At 39.7% G+C, this 19,253-nt stretch overlaps 1 protein-coding gene across 8 annotated transcripts in view; it reads right to left on the bottom strand.

Annotated features, from left to right (window-relative positions):
• Positions 1–1,042: 1,042 nt before the first annotated feature.
• The window catches only part of HEATR5A (HEAT repeat containing 5A), a 99,491-nt gene continuing 81,280 nt past the window's right edge, over positions 1,043–19,253 (bottom strand). For 6 of the 8 annotated variants that reach the window (XM_046652275.1, XM_046652278.1, XM_046652274.1 and 3 more), the window contains 9 exons: positions 18,931–19,153; positions 16,871–17,119; positions 15,439–15,566; positions 13,728–13,875; positions 12,105–12,377; positions 10,326–10,550; positions 4,622–4,776; positions 2,844–3,057; positions 1,043–2,541 (listed from right to left, as the gene is read on the bottom strand). In XM_046652275.1, the coding sequence (XP_046508231.1) occupies positions 2,234–2,541; positions 2,844–3,057; positions 4,622–4,776; positions 10,326–10,550; positions 12,105–12,377; positions 13,728–13,875; positions 15,439–15,566; positions 16,871–17,119; positions 18,931–19,153 (1,923 nt within the window). In that variant the 3' untranslated portion in view covers positions 1,043–2,233. Of the gene's footprint in view, positions 2,542–2,843; positions 3,058–4,621; positions 4,777–10,325; positions 10,551–12,104; positions 12,378–13,727; positions 13,876–15,438; positions 15,567–16,870; positions 17,120–18,930; positions 19,154–19,253 lie in introns of those variants that run through there. The other 2 variants (XM_046652279.1, XM_046652282.1) reach the window with 2 other exon arrangements.

The raw sequence follows: 19,253 nt of genomic DNA, 5'->3' as shown, positions 1-19,253 counted from the left end.
GGGACAGGGAAGGAGGCTCTGAGGAATGGAACTTGCCCTTTGTTAGGACACGTTTACATTTGTAAGGTAAACCTCTATCTGTAAAAGTTGCCTCCCTCTTGGGGCTGGCCCCGTGGCCCAGTGGTTAAGTTTGCGCGCTCCGCTGCAGGCGGCCCAGTGTTTCGTTGGTTTGAATCCTGGGCGCGGACATGGCACTGCTCATCAAACCACGCTGAGGCGGCGTCCCACATGCCACAGCTAGAAGGACCCACAACGAAGAATATACAACTATGTACCAGGGAACTTTGGGGAGAAAAAGGAAAAAAATAAAATCTTTAAAAAAAAACAAAAACAAACAAAAAAAGTTGCCTCCCTCTCTGTACCAGGAAGAAGAAAGGAGATGACCTTCTCTCTAAAAACTCTTAATCAATACCAAAGGCAACGACTTAAAATCTGCATTTTATTGTGCTAGTCTGGTAACCTCCTGTAACTGACTTCCCTCCCCCTCCCAACATTGGCATTTCTTAAAGATTAAGCATCTTTCTTTAGGCTAGGAACTGATTGCTGAGCTCACCTGTGACCGCCCAGCTCCAGACAATCGACTTTCCTCCGGCTACACCCTCTGAGACAGCAGACCACTACCTGCTGTGTCCATCAAGTGCTGTGCTGACGGGGCAATCTTGTGACTATTGTGAGAGGGACATTTCAATCACATGTGAAACACCCCGTTTGGGGGCTATATAACCACTCTGTGCACCCCACTTCTTCGGTGCCCTTTCTTCCTTCGGGAAGAAAGGCCCCGGGCCATGGTTCCTCATAAAGCTTTGTTTAATTTTCTCTTGCTATTCTGTCTCATGTGAATTTAATTCGTTCTCCGGCCAGACGAACCCCCATTTGGGGAGAGGAAATGTCCTCCTCCCCTACACTGTGAAGAAAGGGCTCCTCTGAGAAAAAAGGCCAAGTTCCAGAGAAGGGATATTAGCTGCTCCACAGGATTGATTTTCTGGAATCTGTGGGACTAACCAGCCACCTTTTGTGGGTAAAATAATTTCAAATACAAGAATGATAAAGAAAATTAGCTTTATTTATGTAGAAAAATTGATTGTAGTGTTAGATTTTGTCGAATGTTTTCATTCTGAACAATTTACAAGAGTATTTATATACAAACATAATAAAATAGAGTACATCACATTGTTCTTGCTTCACTCAAAGTGTCTTCTCAATTCTGAACATGCTGCATCACTTCGGTTTTTAACTTTTAACAGGGAAATGCTTGGTTGTGACATAGTGCTTGATTCATACAGTATAACACTGAAGTGGAAGGAGAGTCAATGATTACCAACAGTTAAAAAATATTTTTTCAAGCAATATGACTTTATCATTAAATTTTTTCTATATTAAAATACATTTCATGTTAAAAAAACATACTTGTATTCATTGATGACTTAAATTTGTTGTACTAAATTTGACATTTATATAAACCCATAGTTTATCTAAATATAGATATTAATCTATATTAAACTCATCAATATGAATGTCTACCACAAATGAAAATGAACAAAATTGTTAAGAACAGACGAACAGAAAATCTATTTGAGAAATGGAAGTGGAGATGCCTTATTCTATTTAAAATGAGTAAAATTTCCATTTTCTGAACCCAATTCAAACTAAACCAAGATGTGGTGAAAAGCCATGATATTTATAGACACCAGATCTTAAGTCACACTGTAGGGCTGTTATGAATTTGTACTATTATATGTCGGAAAATTCTAAACCAAGTTTCATAAACATTTCCAATCATTTATGTTGTTTGGGAAATCCAAGAAAGTTTAATACAATTACTGAATAAGGCAGAATTTTAAATTAGCAATTGGGATACAATATAAACGCAGATAATTTATACTAGAGTCAAATCTATAACTGTCTCAGTATTAAGTATCCCATGTGTGTATGGACTGTCAGAAGAAACCCATTTCATTTTTTAAAGCAGTGAATTGTTTAGTAAGGTCAGTTCTTTAGCACTTTCTTGAAATTCCTAGCCAGAATTCTGACAGAGTTCTGTGGTTCCACTCAACAGAAAAAACCCCACAAAAAAAGTTACCCTTGCTGTTACTTTGAAAAGTCACAGCTATTTAAATTAAAACAATCAACCAGACCTCCAAGTGCACTTGTGTCTAAAATGTCACTTTTGCCCCCAAAGAGAAAGAAATGATCAAGTATTGTATTAAGGGGCTTACTATTAAAAAAAATAACATCAGAGGAAATTGGTCTTTAATTGGATGCTTGAATTCCTTCCCGGGTTCTGAGGGTGTTTAGGTGTTGGTGTCCTGACTCTGACGCTTTCCTGATTGCCCTTGATGGCCGCCTCCAGGCGGGCTTTCAGGGCTGGAGAAGAAGCCATCACACTTTTAAAAACTGACGAATACTGAGGCCCAATCTGCATGAGATTTTGCAAAGCAAAGTCATGTAAATTTCTCATTATGGAAGTTGCTGATCCCAGAGCATTCTCATCCAAAAGGAAGGAAATGAGGATAGGCAGAAGACAGGCCACCAGCTGAGAGCCTGGAAAGGAAACAAATGATGTGAGCACGAGGTTCAGGGATGTAAATGGTCATCACGCCAAGTTGTAAAGGCACTTGATCTGGACACATTTTCCTCACCTAAGGGGAAAACAATTCTTTGAACTTCTTCTTCCAGATAACTACTAAGTAATATCAATACTGGGGATTAACATAATACCTGCTTTCAATGAATGTAGAAATAGAATGTTAAGTGACTAATGGGAGGTTTTATATTTTAAGTAACATTAAATTTCTGATTCCGCACAGACTTTCATTTAAGATGACTTCAGTGCTGACACTTACGATGCTGTTCTTCAGCCACGGCTACCAGCGCTTCCAAGACCTTGATACCTTCCTGAAAGACCTGAAGCTCAGCAGCGTCTTCCGGTTTCCTCTTGTCGATTTCCTGCAGTTTCCCCACCACAGAGGATACTAACGAGTAAATGTAGGGGTACGACACGGCTGGATTCGGATACTGAAAAACCGAAAGGAGGAGCTGATAGGTCTTGATTTGTACCTAATAAGGTAAAAGACAAAAACAGTATAAACTGTAAATATAAATTTACATTTATATTAAAATGTAGATTTTAGTGTAAAATTTAAAAAGTAAATAAAAAAAATGTAAAATTTTTAAAGTCCCTAAAAACAAGTATTTAAATTTATTTCTAATTTATCTTTAATTTTGGAAGTCCAAGTGCTAACAGGTATTCAAACTTGCATGCTGACAGTGGCTGCGACAGCTGGGGTGGGAGCAGACGCACGAGGGTGTGTATGGGAGGGAAGGAGAACTACGAGGGGTTAGCTGTTCTTTTTTTCTCTAGTTCCCATGCACTCCCATGTGCCCCTCTATAATGTAAAAAACGAAAACCAAAACAACACACACACATAAACTTGAAAAAGATTTTTGATTTCAGAAAATGTTTTAGGCAAAAGCACACATATTTGACATTCCAATGTCATGGTGTTGAGTCTGGACTGTAATTCTGTATCAACATCAGAGGAAACTGGATGATTCATATTTTGATAATATAGTCATGCTCCATATAACATTTCGGTCAATGACAGACAGCTTACTGTACACCACTGTGAGCCTGCTCCAGAGAGCTCCTGCGAGGCTGAGGGAACATGGGGCAGAAGGACAAGACGACATGACCGTGTATCAAATACCTAAGTCACTCCTTGTTCAATTCATTGTGATGGTATCTGAGCGATTACTGTTTTCTGAGAGAGAAGCTGGTTCTTATATTTTATAATTTTTTTTTTAATAATTTTTGTTTTTAAAGATTGGCACCTGAGCTAACAACTGTTGCCAATCTTCCTTTTTTTTTTTCCTGCTTTTTTCTCCCCAGTCCCCCCAGTACATAGTTGTATATATTTTTTTTAGTTGTGGGTCCTTCTAGTTGTGGCATGTGGGATGCTGCCTCAATGTGGCCTGACGAGCGGTGCCATGTCCACGCCCAGGATCTGAACCAGTGAAACCCTGGGCCACCGAAGCGAGTGCGCAAACTTAACCACTCGGCCACAGGGCCGGCCCCTGGTTCTTAAATTTTAAAGGTTGATATATTTGTGATCATGGGCTACAAACTCATTCTGTAACACAAAGGAACAGGAAATTAATCTAGCAAAGGAAGGGGCCATAAAGGAATGGGATCAACTTGTGTTGACTGTTTTTGGAACAGGTCCCATTATTTCAGAATCATACATTGAAGGCATACGCTGGAGTCTTCCTTCCTTCTTTTCTTTTTCTTTTAGGAAATCCACTATAATAAGCTACAAATTATCTTACTAAATGTCCCTTGTAAAGTTCTAGAGATATATCAATTTTAAGATGTCCCTATTTCAAATTTAGTAGTTTTTAAACATTTCCTTTTTCTTTCTCCGACTATACTCTATCCTCAGGGCCAAAGAATAAAACCATTATTATTTGCCTTTGTCACCCCAAGAATAGGAATTAATCCAAACCTAAAAATAAAAAAAATTTAGTCTGGTACTTCTTGTTAGAGCCAAGAAAATCACAAAGAAAAGTTTTGCAAAAGCCTAAACATTCCTATTAGAAATATCTCTCTGCTAAAGACACTCACCATAGGATCTTCTATCTCAAGAGCAGCCTTAAATCTGTCAATACAGCGCTTCTGCAGGCATGGGACGGTGGTTACTTCTGGACTGGTGGACAGAATAAACACCGTGAGAGCAGTAAGCAGACTGACTTCGTCAAGTTCGCGGTGTGTTCCGTCTACTGAAGAGAAATGATCAGTGAGAAACAGATCCCAACACTGCCTTATTTTCTGTTTTACGATCTGCGTGAAGTTCTCTCTAGTTTGGTAGTAACAATTTCTTTTCTGTACACAGCAGTTATAGACAATAAACACTGACTGACTTTAGAGTCCTAGCAAATGTTGTAGGTTTTATTTTTTTAAGATTTTATTTTTCCTTTTTCTCCCCAAAGCCCCCTGGTACATAGTTGTATATTTTTAGTTGTGGGTCCTTCCAGTTGTGGCATGTGGGATGCCGCCTCAGCATGGCCTGATGAGCAGTGCCATGTCCACACCCAGGATCCGAACCGGCTAAACCCTGGGCCACTGAAGCGGAGTGCATGAACTTAACCACTCGGCCACGGGGCCGGCCCCTGCTGTAGATTTTAAAATGTGCATTGTAAGTAATCCTGGAGGCAAGACTCACCGAAGTAATTATAATCTTCACAGGTAAAGACATCAGTAAATACATATATACATTTACTAGAAATATACATTTACAAATTGTGTGACTGTGGACATCTAACCCCATCTTCAGTTTTCTCATCTGTAAAATGGGAATAACAAGAGTACTTACAATGTTATGAGGAGTAAATGAGTTAATCCACGTAAAGCACTTAGAATAGCATGTTGCGTATAATGCTCAATATGTATTAGCTATTTTTTATTATTTTTATTGTGAAGCTATACAGAAATGCTTAGACAGGTTTTTTTGTTGTTAAGTTTACAGTATTCATATTTTGGAGAAGAGCCTGGTGGCACAGTGGTTACGTCCGCGAGCTTCGCTTTGGTGGCCTGGGGTCTGTGCTTCAGATCCTGGGCGTGGACCTACACCCCACTCATCAAGCCATGCTGTGGCAGGGTCCCACACACAAAATAGAGACAGATGGGCACAGATGTTCACTCTGGGACAATCTCCCTCAAGCAAAAAAAGGAAGACTGGCACTAGATGTTAGCTCACGGCCAATCTTCCTCATCAAAAAAAAAACACGGATTCATATTTTGATAATAGTCATGTTCCACATAACATTTCAGTCAATGACAGACAGCTTATACGATGGTGGTCTCACAGGATTACCATATGGCTTAGGTGTGTAGGAGGCTATACTATCTAGGTTTGTGTAAGTACACTTTATGATGTTTGCACAATGATAAAATTGCCTAATGACGCATTTCTCAGAACATATCCTCATGGTTAAGCGATGCGTTACTGTACACGTGTCAGGTGAAAATATCTCAGCATTTTCCTACATGTACTATTTCTTAACAGTACAGAAAAACCTGGAAATACCTGCATGGGCCACAATCATTCGAAGGAATTTTCTATTAGATGTAATTTACGCTCATTTTCCTAAGTCATACTCTCATTAAGTAATTCTAAATGAAACTGCTGTGAAAAAATCAATGTTATTTGAAAAGGAAAAGGTGTGGCAAATTCAACTCATTAAACTGTATAAGAATGGATTGCTCACTTACAAAGAAATGACATATCTATAGACCTGTATCTATATATGTAGAAGCTTTGGTAACATTCTTTCAGCTATTATTTAAGAAACATTTACTACGTGCCAGCACTCTTTTTGGCACTGAGAATACAATTTACAGAGAAGATATACTGTATACCACGAAGTAAATAATTTAATTTCAGCTAGTCACAAGATTTATGAATATAAAAAATATATTAAAAGATAATAGAGGGGCTGGCCCAGTGGCACAGTGGTTAAGTTTGAGTGCTCTGCTTTGGTGGCCCAGGGTTCACGGGTTTGGATCCCAGGCATGGACCTACATACCACTCATCAAGCCATGCTGTGGCGGCATCCCACATACAAAAGAGAAGGAGATTGACATGGATGTTAGCTCGGGGACAATCTTCCTCAAGCAAAAAGAGGAAGCGTGGCAACAGATGCTCGTTCAGGGCCAATCTTCCTCACATACACACACAAAAAAGATAATAGCAACTCCGGAGTTGCTATGTTGGGTGTCAGAGAAAGCCTTGAGGTTAATATCTGAGCTGTCACTTGAGACAGAGTTACAATGAAAGCATAATATTATGGACGAGTGGGATTTATTTTATAAAAATAATTTGAATAGGGGGCTGTGGTTAAGTTCACGCGCTTTGGCAGCCCAGGGTTTTGCCGGTTCAGATCCCGGGCGTGGACATGGCACAGCTCATCAGGCCATGCTGAGGCGGTGTCCCACACAGCACAACCAGGGGCACCCACAACTAGAATATACAACTATGTACTGGCGGGCTTTGGGGAGAAGAAGAAGGAAAAAAACAAAAATAATTTGAACAATTTTAAGGTAAAATAGGTACATGGTCAACATTTAAAATGATGACAGCATTATTATAAGCACCTTATATATATTAAATATTTAATCCTCACAATAGCACCATGAGGTATGTACTCTTATTTCTCCCATTTTATGGAAGAGAGACTGAGGAACAGGAATTCAGTTATTTGCCCAAATCACATAATTAGTAAAGCAAACAGTTTGATCCCAGAGAGCACACTGTTAACCATGTGACACTGCTTCCCATACAGTCAAGCTATTTTTAATCATTCATAGCAACCTGAAACTACAACACGGTCAGTTAGTCTGTTTAGTAAAAACGTCCTTTTATTCTCAGTAAGATAAAGCTCTCCTGGGTTCCTCTTCTCATTTCTTCTAAAATTCCCCTGTTCCCCTCACCCCTGCCCCAATCCCCTTACTCCCATTCTCTTTTACCTAGGATGGAGGCAAGGTTCCCTGAGCACCAGCCCCACAGAGGGGAGAGGTCTGTGTGGCAAGAAGTGAGGCCTCTGGCCAAGAGCCACGAGTGAGCCATCTTGGCAAGGATCCTGTAGCTGCCATGCCAGCTAACATCCGAACCTGAGTAACTTCAGGAGAGACCCTGAGCCAGAACCATCCAGTTCTGCTGCTCTGAATTCCTGACGCACAAACTACCAGATAATAAATGTTCGCTGTTTTAAGCCACTAAGTTTTGGCGCAATTTGTTGCATAGCGAATGGTTTACCTGTCGTGATCAGCTCCTTTAACTTCTCTCAGTATCTAGCCTAAATCCTCAAGGTCCTAACCTCGTTCCCTGAGACCCAACAAAAAAACATCTTCTTGTGTGTGTGATGAAAGAGGCAAGCTCATTATAACTCAACATAAAAACTCACACCTGTTACTTTCCTTCCTTATTTCCTTTTCTTCTCTCTCACCGGCAGAGGTTAATCCTTCGAAACGTGCTGTGAGTTTTATTCCTTCCTGCCTAGAAAGGGACATTGCTTCCCTCCCTTATACTTCCGACTCCAACCCCATCTCTGCCTTCTTTTCTTTCCATAAGCACGAACTTATGCTAGAGTCTCAGCTTTAAACAAAAATTCCTTGACCGTACCTCTTCTTTCAGCTTTCTTGTCCTTCCCCCACCTCTGATCCGTACCTTGACACTGTATCTTAGACTGCTGACACTCTCCTGCCATTAGAACTCTTGTCTTTGGCTTCTGTGATCGTGTCCTCTCCTGAATCTTCTCCCATCCTGCTCCAAAAACTTGAGCTGGTGATTTCAACCATCCATAGGTTGCAGTGACAACGTCCAAATATACGTAGTCTAGAATCACCTCTAGCCCAGACTCCTTCTCGAACTCCAGACCTCTGCATATTCGCTCCACTTGATTATTCTTTAGGCATTTCAGTTAATGGCACTCGAGTGCTCCAGTCACCTTACCCTTGCTCCTAGACCAAACTATCAGTAAATTCTGTGAACACGTGATTCACATCTTATTTTTCATTATTCTACTCCTCTTCATCTTTACCGCTACTATCTTACCTCCAACAATCTTACTTTCTTTTCCAACTGCTGCCAGAGCAATTCTTTAGAAATGCAAACCCCATCACTTTACTCCCTTTCTTAAAACCCTTTATGAATCCACATGCATATTAAAAGCAGTCCAAAGTACAAATCATGTGAACCCTCCACAATCCGGCCCCATGCACCACCCACTTCACCTCTTTCTCTACTAATCACCAGCTGCCACTCTCCTACTCTTTTCCCTCAGCCCCACATTCCTCATTTCTTTACTTGCTGTCACCAAATGGAGCATCCTATTTTGGTCTCCAGGTGTTTGATCAAAATGTTGTGCCTGGAAGCTGTTTCTGTGATGTCCGTGTGGGGACGCTCTCTGCTTCTTTAAGAAACGGCCTCTCCTGAGAAGCCTCTGGTGGTAGATGTAGACGTGCACGACTGAGATCCCCTTTGTGGCGGCCTGTGCTGCCCAGCAGGAGGGAGTGTGGTCAGCTGCCAGCTCCATGAGGACTGGCCTCAGCCACGGAGCTGCCTTGACTGACATCACATGCTTCTCTCTGAGGACAAGACCCAGGCCATTTCTGTCCCAGGTGAGACCGTCTGAATGGCAATCTCCAGAGCTCCCTTGACAGGTTCGCTGAGCTTTGTTGGGGGCCCGCACTGCAGTCTGACTTTTCCTTGGCCCAATCTTGTTTCCCCCTATTTCCTTCAGATGTTGCTCCTTAATAAATCTCTTGTTCCTCAAACCCCATCTCAGCATGAGAGAACCCTACCTGTGACACTTTGCTTAATTCACTAAACAGGGCTAATTAGTCTAATTTTTTGCCAGTTAGCCCCTTTTTATATTGTATTAGGAATGCAGTGATAAATAAGACATTACATTACTGTTCCCTTCAAGGAGCACCTTATGGTATGGATCATACCCGACAGCAATTTATAGGCACTAAACTCCACTAGACTCCCAATTTTGGGCACAAAGTAGGTGGTCAATAAATGATGAATTCAATTGAAATCTTTTTACCATATGAAATCGAACATGGTGCACTGTGACCTTTAGAAACAGAATAAGGAGGTGGGGATAATTTGTAATATGTCTAAAGACTTTTTACTCACTATAACATAACGTTGAAAATGAAAACTATACAACAATCACAAGAGAAAAACAAATTTTAATGGATACTGAACATAAAACCAGCTATCATTTATTGATAGACACCAGGTAATAAGCGAGATGCTTTTCGTATATTATGTTACTGCTCTAACAATTTCCTGTAACATAATATCCTTATTGTGTTAATGAGAAAACTAAGGCTTAGAGAAACTTGGTAGCTTGGCTAGTCAGTTAGCTAGTAAGTGCTGGAGTGAGGACATGAACCAGATGGGTCTAATTTATATTTATAATGCATAGTTTATGCACTTTTCAGACTGTGTATATTAGAAAGTTCCATCAGTCATAGATCATACTCAATTTTAAAATTAACGTAATATTACATTTGAAGGTCTCTCACTGTCAACACAAGCTGCCATTTAATTGCATTAAAGGTAAAAGACATTAAAATGAGAACATAGACGTTTCTAGATTATCTCCTTATACATATTCTGTAAACTCATATGTAGTGAATACGGTCTCCTCCAGATGAGACTGCCAAACATGATCAAGAAAATAGCTTCTTCTCAAAAAACTGTCCCTCTTGCTTTTGAAAACAAACCGAACAGCTGCTTCCAAAGAACCTTAATTACCTGGATCCCAGAAGTCGAGAACTGTCATTAAAGCGCTACGGAGAAGGTCAGTCCAAGCAGCATGGCTCTTCTCTGCCCTGGCCATGGGAGAAGACAGTATTCCTTTCAGAGCCTGTAGGGAAGCGGCCACTGTGGACGATAGGTGGCCACCAGGTAACCTCACAGCAGTTTCTCGGAGGACCCCAATAGTGAGGTACAGTAGGGTAGGGAGAATTGAGATGCTTCCTGTAAGATACATTAAAAAAACCCCTCTGTATTTCAGTCTATGTATGCAGGTCCTATAAAGAAATCATCAATGAGTAGGACACTGTCAAAGATTTCTAGCTTTTAAGATTATTTTTCATAAAGGATTGTAACTGTTAAGATAATTTAAGTAATTTTAAGACTGGATTAAATTTTGGTTATAATCGAACATGTTATTTAAATTGTGTCAGTATTATCTTCTTCTGTCTTGTCTTATTTGGTAGTTGACAGATGTTGAGTTTACTTTTATTTATTTTTTAATGTGGTAAAATATACACAACATAAAATTTACCATTTTCAAGTATACAATTCTGTGGCATGAAATAAATTCACAATGCTGTGCAACCATCGCCGCTATCTATTTGAATTTATTTTATATTAAACTCTTTTTCCAGGGAATTTGTAGCAATCCACTAGGTACAAAACATTACAGTTTCCATGGTCACTAAGGAGTTGAAAAGTCATTTATGTTTAAAATGAAGGGACTAAAGCTAAAATGGTCAATTTAATTTTCCCGGAGGCTACTCAACAGAACTTGTATATTTTTACCACTAATCTTCTGCTAGTCACTTTTTCTGCCACTTGGAATAAGGCAGTGTGTGAGAACAAGGAAAACAGGTTTTAATTAAAATTGGAGCTTAAAGTCATGTTAAAAATAAGTGAGCACATAAACTGGTCAAGACACATTTAAGCAGAAATACACTTACCAATTAAAAAGTATCTATTAAGTATCGAGTACCTATTATGTACAAGATTTCCTAGAGGATACAAAATTTCATTGCAAACAAAGCATATATGTCTGTGTATATATTTATCTTCTTTATGTATAATAATCAATTACATATAATGCCTCTATATGACACACAAAAACTAAGTGTTACTCACAGAAGCAACATATATATACACATGCACATGAAAAATCCAAACTCAGTATGAGCTAGTGTTTTTAGGGAAACTTTCACAAACGAGGGAGGCCTGGAGCTGAACTTCAAAGGAAGGCAAAATTTTAAAAGGGAGAGAAGGGGATGGGGTCGTTTCAGATCAAGTAACACCACGGACAACGGCACAGAACAGGGATGAGCAGGAGGACTCCTGGGTTCAAGAGTCACACAGAAGGAACCCACAGGAGAGCCGCATAGAGAGCCTTAAATGAAATATATTAACAGTATGGGCTTGATTCCAAACAGAACTGGCTATAACAAACTTCTGTCATCACTGAGGCAGTGAAGTCCATTAGAGACTGTATACCAAAAAATGCCCAAGGCCTAATAACTGCCACAGACCAGTTTAAAATACTGTCAACCATAGATGAGCTTATCCGTCTATACTACTTGCTGTCTCTGTATTTACTTTCACCCTTTTAGTAAAACAAATTATTAGATGTAATGTTAATCTTAGAGGATTAAAAACATTATTCAAACCTTTGGGTCAGCATTACTTTGATGAGAAAAGGCTTAGCCACCATTATCTCCTGTATCTACTGAACCCACCCACTTCCTTCCAGGTCAAGTACAGCAATCCCACAGCACAGCATACCTTCCGGAGAGCACACTGCGGGAAGCTCAGCGAGGATAACCAAGGCAGCGGAAACCAATCTACTTCCATCCTCTGACAGCATCTGTGGCTTTCTGGCTTTTACTCCTGGGCTACCTGTCAATTTAGGATTTAGTTCTGGGAGCTGTCTAACTAGGATGCACACACACAATTCCAATGTTGCAAAAACCAAAGATTTCCCAGGCACAAGTCCTCCTGTGTCCTTTCCCTCTCCAAATTCAGGCAGGGTTTCCTTTTCAGCAGCACCATCATCAACTAAAAGACAGAAAGAACAGTGATGAATAAATGCTTTGCTTGTTTTGCTTCTGGTAGATGGCAATTTAGTTCATTTCTATTGTGGGTAACACATTTAAATGGCGAAAATCTTGGGTCTTAAAGATTGAAAGAGAAAAGAGTTATGGAGATAAAAGTAGTTGTCTTTATTGTGACTTTTTTCTTTTTTGGAAGATTAGCCCTGAGCTAACATCTGCTGCCAATCCTCCTCTTTTTGCTCAGGAAGACTGGCCCTGAGCTAACATCCGTGCCCATCTTCCTCTACTTTATATATGGGACGCCTACCACAGCATGGCTTGCCGAGTGGTGCCATGTCCGCATCCAGGATCTGAACTGGCGAACCCCAGGCCGCCGAAGCGGAACGTGCACACTTCACTGCTGCACCACCGGGCTGGCCCTATTATGACTTCTTATTGCAATGGATCAAAAGAAATCCTTGGGGGCTGGCCCCGTGGCCGAGTGGTTAAGTTTGTGCGCTCTGCTGTGGCGGCCCAGGGTTTCACCAGTTGGAGTTCTGGGTGCGGACATGGTACCGCTCATCGGGCCATGCTGAGGCAGCATCCCACATGCCACAACTAGAAGGACCCACAACTAAAAATACACAACTGTGTACCAGGGGTTTGGGAGAAAAAGGAAAAATAAAATCTTAAAGAAAAAAAAGGAAATCCTTAATAACCTTCTCAGTCTTAAAAAATATCATTTGGTTAACTCCTTGCTATTAAGAATGTGAACCTGACAGCTGGAGCTCCAGCACGGACCTTGTGACCTTAAGTATCGATAGTGGCTGGCCAGAAAGATGGGAACCGAGGTCTCTGATGTCTTTTAAGAAACTGACACACCAGCCCAGGACTGCCTAGATCTGGTCTTCTCTTAGCTGAGAGAGTAAGTCCTTGTGTTTCACATCCACTGTTACATTGGGTTTTCTGTCATATGTAGTCAAATGTAACCTTAAATAATAAACTCACCAATACTGAACTAGACTTGCAAAAAAGCAATTTAATCACTTTGTAAAACCTAAGTCATTAAAAATTGTCAGTAGTTCTTTCCATGTACATTGGTAAACACTTAGCTAAACTAAGTATGCAACCAGTATGAGATTTTTTTTCCCTTCTAGGATTTTGTTAAAATTCTCCTTTCCCCAAGAACAGTAATTTAGCTACTAACAATATCCAAGCTAACATGCAGAGGTGACTGAGAGGACGTAAAGCCGTCCCTAGAGAAGTTTCATTTGTACTACACACAATAGACTATCAGAACGACACAGACACATAAGCAATACTTTAAGAAACAATGATGCTATGTGATTAACTTGGCATTATGGTTAACATTCACCTTCTGCACTTCGTCTTTTCTCCTTCACATGTTCTTGAGCCGCACAGATAATCTGCCTTACCACTTCAAGTGAAGCCAATTGAATGGAAGGTGATTCTCGGGTCAAAATTACTCGATGCAGTACATTCAACAACTCGATACCCAGGTCCTATCACAGAAAACATTTAGGGGAGACTGTACTGGAAATCACATACTTTCTTTTTTTAAAATACCAATGTTAAAGGCCATGACAAAATTCAGAAACATAAAATACAACAAATTGCTCACAAAAAGTAAAGGTGTTAGTGCAAGGAAGTTATAGAGCACTAGCTCTATTTTAAACCAACTCCAGATTTGTTTTTGTCCAATCTTGCGGGAGATGGCACTATGACAAAAGATCATTTTCACACAGGTCCTAAACTGGGAAAACAGAAAAAGAAATTTCCAAAACAAGATGAGGAACATGGCTAAAAGAATACAAGGAGCGCCATGTAGACTCCCAGAGTTACATTAAGGTTTTCTAGTAATAACAGAATGATGGAGAAGGATGACATTAAAAGTAGGTAAGTTAATAAGCATCGAATAGATATTTCTCTAAAGAATAAAATACATGAGACAAATACTATTTCATTTCTCCCTTTTCTTTTCTATTGTTACTCTGATGGCTTTCTTTGATCTTTGAAAATAACAGAGTACATCTGTCATTATACTACTTGTTTTAACACAGAATAAACAAGCACAAAAAGTTTAAAATTTATTCAAGTACAATCCAAGTCAGGTAGGAACCTGATTAATACTTTAAACCTAACATAGGAAAGTGTTAATAAGTTAAATAACAATCTATATAGAGAGGAAATCATACCATCCATTCTTTTTAACATCCAACAGGCAATGATAAAAACTTAACAGGGGCTGGCCCAGTGGCACAGTGGGTTAAGTGTACACATTCCACTTTGGTGGCCCGGGGTCCGCTGGGTTGGATCCCGGGTGCAGACATGGCACTGCTCATCAAGCCATGCTGTGGCAGGCACCCCACATATAAAGTAGAGGAAGATGGGCACGGATGTTAGCTCAGGGCCAGTCTTTCTCAGCAAAAAGAGGAGGATTGGCAGATGTTAGCTCAGAGCTGATATTCCTCAAAAAACAAAAAAACCCCACTTAATATACTGGGAATACGTGATGCTAAGGGGGCCTGCCCAATGCATAGTTGCTCTTGGGCAAGCAGTTAAAGGAAGTGCCATACTTCATACAGTGATCCTTCTACCATGGTCACAAGTGGCTCAGACACTGGTGTCTGACTCCACCTACAGGCTGGAGAGAGAACTCAGCCAAAAGGAATACTTTCTAAAAGACAGTAACTACACGAACCAAGCAGACTGTCTCTTGGGGAAATGCTACATGTAACTAGGGACTACTGCCCTGGACAGTGCCATATAGAACCTTCCCGCCATCGCAGAAAGTTTGACTAAAGAGCTACTACTATACAGCGTGGTTAGCGGCAGCAGCAGAGATAAGCGCAGAAGCAGAGACGGAAAGCAGCAGTCAGAGGCACGACTGCTCCTGGGTCAGCACAGGTGCTGATGACACTCCAGATCTGAGGCCTAGCTGTGGAGCTGGCTCAGTTTTCTTCTTACTTCTATGTGTTCACTCTCTGTTTGCCATAGTAACCTGAACATGTTTCTGTTCCTGTTCCTTGAAATCTACAGAAGCCAAACAAAAAACAAGAAATCACCTGATCACTACCAATTTTAGATCTGGGCCAAGGAACATCTAGAAGGGCCTGTAATGCATGTAAACAAGCAGTAATGCTCTCCATGGTTGCATCTGAGCGTAAGGAACACAGAAATTCCACACTGATTCCTGTAGAAAGCAGAAAAAGAGGAGGTTTCTTTGAGATTCGTAGTTTATGAAGTTAAATAATTATCTATTTTGATAAGATATACAAATAAACCAGCAAAAAGGTAATGCAAATAAGCCAGAATGAATTTAAGACTCTAAATAATTAAGCGATAAGGCAAGTCTTTTAATAGTTTGTTCTAATCTACATGTACACAAAGAATAATCTCATTTAGGCTTGTGTACTATTGCACAGTTGCTATGAAATAGTTCAAAGATGCAAAAATTACGATAAAATTGCACGAGAGAACTTAATATGGAGAGTTTCATAACTTCGTTTTGACTAAAATTTATTGAGTAATTACCACGTATCAGGCACTGCACTTCCTATGTATCATTTCATTTCATTCTCACAATACCCGAGGAAGTAGCTACTATTATTACCACTCTTTCGGAGATAGGGAAATGAGCATAAGTAATTTAATTTGCTCCAGGTCAGTTACCATGGGGAACATCAAGAATCTGAACTGAGGAGTCAAACTGCACAGCTTATACTCATAATAATGCTGCCATCCTTCGTTCTACAAAGTTTGTTTCTAAAAAGCTCTTGTCTCAAGGCAAATGAAAGCAAATTTTTAATATACCCAAGGATACAGGAAATCTGGTCATGTCTATTCTGGAAAAGAATAATAATAGAAGTCTATGAACCATAAATCTTACTTAGTTCATTCACTTACCTTTATAACCCTCACATTTCATTTAACCAATAACTTCTTCATAGGTACTGATCTAATGGGTTGTTTCCTCAGAACTAGGTAAACATGAAAACCATTCATTTCATCTATTCTAGAACCTCACTGTATCTTAGAAAGATACCTCACTTTAAAAATGAAGTTCTAAGAAAGCCAAAAAATGTGTTAAACTTCACAAATCTAAAAATCTCATTTATCTTTGACTTTAAATATTTGCTTGCAATTCTGTACCTTTGAGTATACTTTTTTGAACCTTGTAATCCCTGAGACATACTGAGAAATTCAGAACACTGGGAGACACCACAAGGATCTTTAAAAAATCCTGTGGAAGGAACTAGGCTTCTCTTGCAATTTGTATCATTCATTCAACTTGATGCTGAAGCCAGCTCTGTAATGGGATTTCAGACTTAATATAAAGAAATGTGCAACTTTACAAAATGTAAACAAGTTTACTCAGTTGTATCAAGGCTATCACTAAACCTAACAAAGAGGGAGGTAATGGCTACCCAGAGCTGATGGGCAGAGACACAATTCAAGAAAAACTGCAGGGCTGGAAGCTTGTAAGCTTTTACTCACCTAAAATAAGATGGAATCTATCAGTGTAGACATCCTCAGGGGACTTGACTGTAGCCCCAGATGATGAACCCTGACACATGGAAGTTGGTGTCACAGGCCTTGAGAGATTAGATGCTCCTTCGTCTGGGTCAGCGACCACAAAGCCTGTGCTTGTAAGCCACAGAGCTGTGGCATGGAGGATAAGTGCCCAGGAGTTGGAATAATGCAATTTTGCATTTTCACTAGTCTCTGCTGTGTAGAAAGCACCACCTACAAAAAAAAGAAGCCAACACTTTCAGGAGAAATAAAGAGAGATGAGCTCACACTTCATTTTCTCTTTTCTCTGTTATGAGACAGAGACCATTTCCATCACCCCAAAAGTTCCTTTAACACCTTTACTGCCAGTCCCCAACACCCCAAGGCAACTACTTTCTTTCTTTGTTTCTTTTTTGTTGAGGTAACATTGGTTTATAACATTATATAAATTCCAGGTGTACATCATTATATTTTGATTTCTGTGTAGAATACATCATGTTCACCACCCAAAGACTAATAAGGCAACTACTTTCTGACTCTTACCACCACAGATTAATTGTGCCTGTTCTTCGACTTCACAAAAACGGAAAAAGACACAGTATGAACTCGTTTGTGACCAAGTTTTTGTTTAATAACATTTTTGGAGATTCATCTACGCTGCTTTGTTATCATTGTTATCGACGTCTTTATTTCTACCGAGTACAATTGTTGGGTCATAGGGTTGATGTACCTTCACAACTTTATAAGAAATCTGCAGGCTCTTAATTTTTTATTTTTAATCATAAAATATTTTAAAACAAGTACATTGATTTATGTCTATCATTTACTTCTGCTGATAAATTATGTCAATAAATCAGTTTATTTCCATTTTTATGTTATTGAAAAGTACAATAAACACTCTACATATTTGTGTATAACTCCAATTAAAATTCTAATAGAACTTGACAGGCTGACCTTAAAATTCATATCAAAGAGTAAGAAAAAGAAAAAACAGACATTTTGGAATAACGTGAAGATTAAGAGAAGCTAACAAATATCCAAACCTTAAAATGCAGTATTCATAACTGACTATAAAAATCAGCTCCCTCTACCTATTCCATGCACACAAAATAAATCCCAGCTGGACTGAAGTCCAAAATGTAAAAAGCAAGACTGTAAACCTTACAGGTCTTTATGATCTTAAGTAAAAAAATGTGTCAGGGGGCTGGCCCCGTGGCCGAGTGGTTAAGTTCACGCGCTCCGCTGCAGGCGGCCCAGTGTTTCGTTGGTTCGAATCCTGGGCGCGGACATGGCACTGCTCATCAAACCACGCTGAGGCAGCGTCCCACATGCCACAACTAGAAGGACCCACAACAAAGAATATACAACTATGTACCGGGGGGCTTTGGGGAGAAAAAGGAAAAAATAAAATCTTAAAAAAAAAAAAAATGTGTCAGGTATTACACAAAAACACAAACCGCAAACTGACTACATTAATTTAAAACGGTAAACGAATAAGTTACAGACTGGGAGAAGATATCTGTAAGACATGGAACCACAAAAGAATAATACTAAAATATATAAAAGATGAACAAATCAGTAAGAAAATGACAAATATCAAGTAGAAAATGGGCAAAGATTATGATTAGGTGATTTACGGAAGGAGAAACTTGGCCCATAAATCTATGAAAAAAGATTCTCAATCAAGGAAATAAAACAATGAGAGACTATTTCCTATCTATCAGATTGGCAAAAATTATTAAGTATGATAACATACAATGTTGGGAAGACGCAGTGAAACAGAAACATGCTGTTGGTGGGCATGTAAACTGGCATCACCACTCCGGAGAGCAATCTGGCAGCACCCTGTGAGGTGAGACGTCATGCCTCATGACCTAGCAAACCAGCTTCAGGGTGTCTTCCCTGAGGCCAGTCTCACATGCTTATTCTATGAAGGAAAATATTCTGAGGACAATGTTTCAGATAAACATTACCTGCTAAAGGAGAAATTCTGAAAAGTTACTGACTGTCACTCTAGGAATTATGTAGGTGTTTTAGGCCCTTACCGTCAACAGGAAGTTGGGAGGCAAATTCGGACGGCAAAGTTAAGAGAGCAAAATCCTGAAGCGCAGCAAGCCAGAGCCGACTGAGCGTGCCCAGGTCTGTGTGGACTAGGTCAAGCAGACCGTCTGATGAACAGGACCCGTTTCTGACACACTCTTCTGAACAGGTGGTAGTCTTCAAAGGTTGTCTGCAGTTTCTATGTCTTTCTACAGCAATTATGTAGACCTGTTAAAGGTTAATTTGTAAATAGGAAAATCTTATACCCACTGAAAAGGTGCTATAATATTTTTATCTTGCTAAGGAGGTCGACTTACCTTTAAGTGAA

The sequence above is a fragment of the Equus quagga genome, chromosome 2 (assembly GCF_021613505.1).
Source record: "Equus quagga isolate Etosha38 chromosome 2, UCLA_HA_Equagga_1.0, whole genome shotgun sequence".
NCBI classification, from domain to species: domain Eukaryota; kingdom Metazoa; phylum Chordata; class Mammalia; order Perissodactyla; family Equidae; genus Equus; species Equus quagga.
Note: the sequence above shows the minus strand (reverse complement) of the source record. Positions and strands in the feature narration are given on the sequence as shown.